At 54.3% G+C, this 1,956-nt stretch overlaps 1 protein-coding gene across 1 annotated transcript; it reads left to right on the forward strand.

Annotated features, from left to right (window-relative positions):
* The first annotated feature begins 18 nt into the window (after window positions 1-18).
* On the forward strand, window positions 19-1,717 carry IRF2BP2 (interferon regulatory factor 2 binding protein 2). Its single transcript, XM_014529293.1, has one exon. It carries the CDS (start codon window positions 800-802, stop codon window positions 1,289-1,291), a length of 492 nt encoding a protein of 163 aa, XP_014384779.1. The 5' UTR covers window positions 19-799; the 3' UTR covers window positions 1,292-1,717.
* The last annotated feature ends 239 nt before the right edge of the window (window positions 1,718-1,956 follow it).

Here is a 1,956-nt window from a genome sequence, read left to right on the forward strand (position 1 = left end):
GGGCGGTTCTTTCCATTCACATCTGCCCCAGCCCCAGCCCAGAAACAACAAACAGCCAACTTCCTGCGCGCCCCGGGGCGGGCGGGCGGAACCAGCGCGCGGTGGCAACGTGTTCATGTGCTGAAGCAGCACAACAGAGATGAGTCAGGCGGGGCTGCAGGGCCTGACAGGGTTTCCTTCCCCAGTTCCCCAGCAATGCGTTCTTGGACGGGAGCAGCCGGGGGCGGGGGCGGGGGTACCCCACCTTCAAACCCCCAGGCAACAGGTCAAGCCGGGGACATGCGTGCAATGCGTAAAAATAGGCAGGCGTCTGTGGGCCAGTTTCGGTAGCTTTTTAAAGAAACTGTTAGGGAGCCAGCCCCGTGAACATGGGTGTTTTAAGTTGCACGTGCATTTGAAGCTTACATGGGTTTTATACACACACACACACACACATACGCACATATACATGCAGGCTTTCACAGGGTAGACAGAGGTGCATTAGGAAGTGATCCTTTTCCAAGTGTGTGTTCATTTATTTTTCTCTTCTCTCCCCCCCCCCTTTTTTTTTCCTATTTGCTTGTGGTTTTCAGTGGCAAGAACAGCAAGGAAAAGGAAGACTTCCCCTGAGCCGGAAGGAGAGGTCGGCCCCCCGAAGATCAACGGGGAGGCCCAGCCGTGGCTGTCCACGTCCACGGAAGGGCTCAAGATCCCCCTGAACCCGACACCCTCGTTTGTGTCTCCGCCGCCGCCCACAGCCTCGCCCCATTCCAACCGGACCACCACGCCGCCCGAAGCTGCCCAGAACGGCCAGTCCCCCATGGCAGCCCTGATCCTAGTAGCAGACAATGCGGGGGGCAGCCACGCCTCCAAAGATGCCAACCCGGTGCACTCCACCACCAGGAGGAATAGCAGCAGCCCGCCCTCTCCGTCCTCTATGAACCAAAGAAGGCTGGGCCCCAGGGAGGTGGGGAGCCAGGGGGCCGGCGGCACCGGAGGACTGGAGCCCGTGCACCCCGCCAGCCTCCCGGACTCCTCCCTGGCGGCCAGCGCCCCCCTGTGCTGCACCCTCTGCCACGAGCGCCTGGAGGACACCCACTTCGTGCAGTGCCCGTCGGTCCCTTCCCACAAGTTCTGCTTCCCTTGCTCCAGACAGAGCATCAAGCAGCAGGGGGCCAGCGGGGAGGTCTACTGCCCCAGCGGGGAGAAGTGCCCCCTGGTGGGCTCCAACGTCCCCTGGGCCTTCATGCAAGGGGAGATCGCCACCATCCTGGCCGGAGACGTGAAAGTGAAAAAAGAGAGAGACTCGTGACTTCCCGGTTTCGGAAAAACCCGATGGCAACCCTTAACGAAAACTGCTTGAACTGTATATATATAATCTCCATATATATATTATATATATATATATCCAAGACAAGGGAAATGTAGACTTCATAAACATGGCTGTATAATTTTGATGATTTTTTTTGAATACATTGTGTTTCTATATATATATTTTTTTTTGACGACAAAAGGTATGTACTTATCAAGGCATTTTTCTTCTTTTGTTAACGTTATTAGCCTATCTCTGTGCTTCACTATCTTGGTGACAGTGACCAGTTCCATGTAGGCTGTGACTTGCGCTGCTTTTTTAGAGCACTTGGCAACCCCCCCCCCCAACTGCTTCTAGCTGTATTTGTAATGCACTTATTTTAAAAAGAAGAAAAAAAAAAGCCAAATACATTTTCTGACGTTGTAAGATTGCCTTACTGTCCGTTATTCCTTGTGGCTGGCTCCTGTCGCAGGCCGGAGGCCAACTGGTGGAGAAGGAGAGGAAGTGAGTTGGCAGGGGCACCCTTGTGAAGTGGGCACGCCACTGGGCAACCTCACCAAGTGTTTTGACCCCCAAAACACTGTCCCCTGAAAGGAACGGGAAAAGAGGTTTTGAGTCCGTCTTTGTTTTGTTTTTCAAGTTCAGTTGTTGGGACATTGAGGACT

This window comes from Myotis brandtii, unplaced genomic scaffold (assembly GCF_000412655.1).
Source record: "Myotis brandtii unplaced genomic scaffold, ASM41265v1 scaffold679, whole genome shotgun sequence".
In the NCBI taxonomy this organism is placed as follows: domain Eukaryota; kingdom Metazoa; phylum Chordata; class Mammalia; order Chiroptera; family Vespertilionidae; genus Myotis; species Myotis brandtii.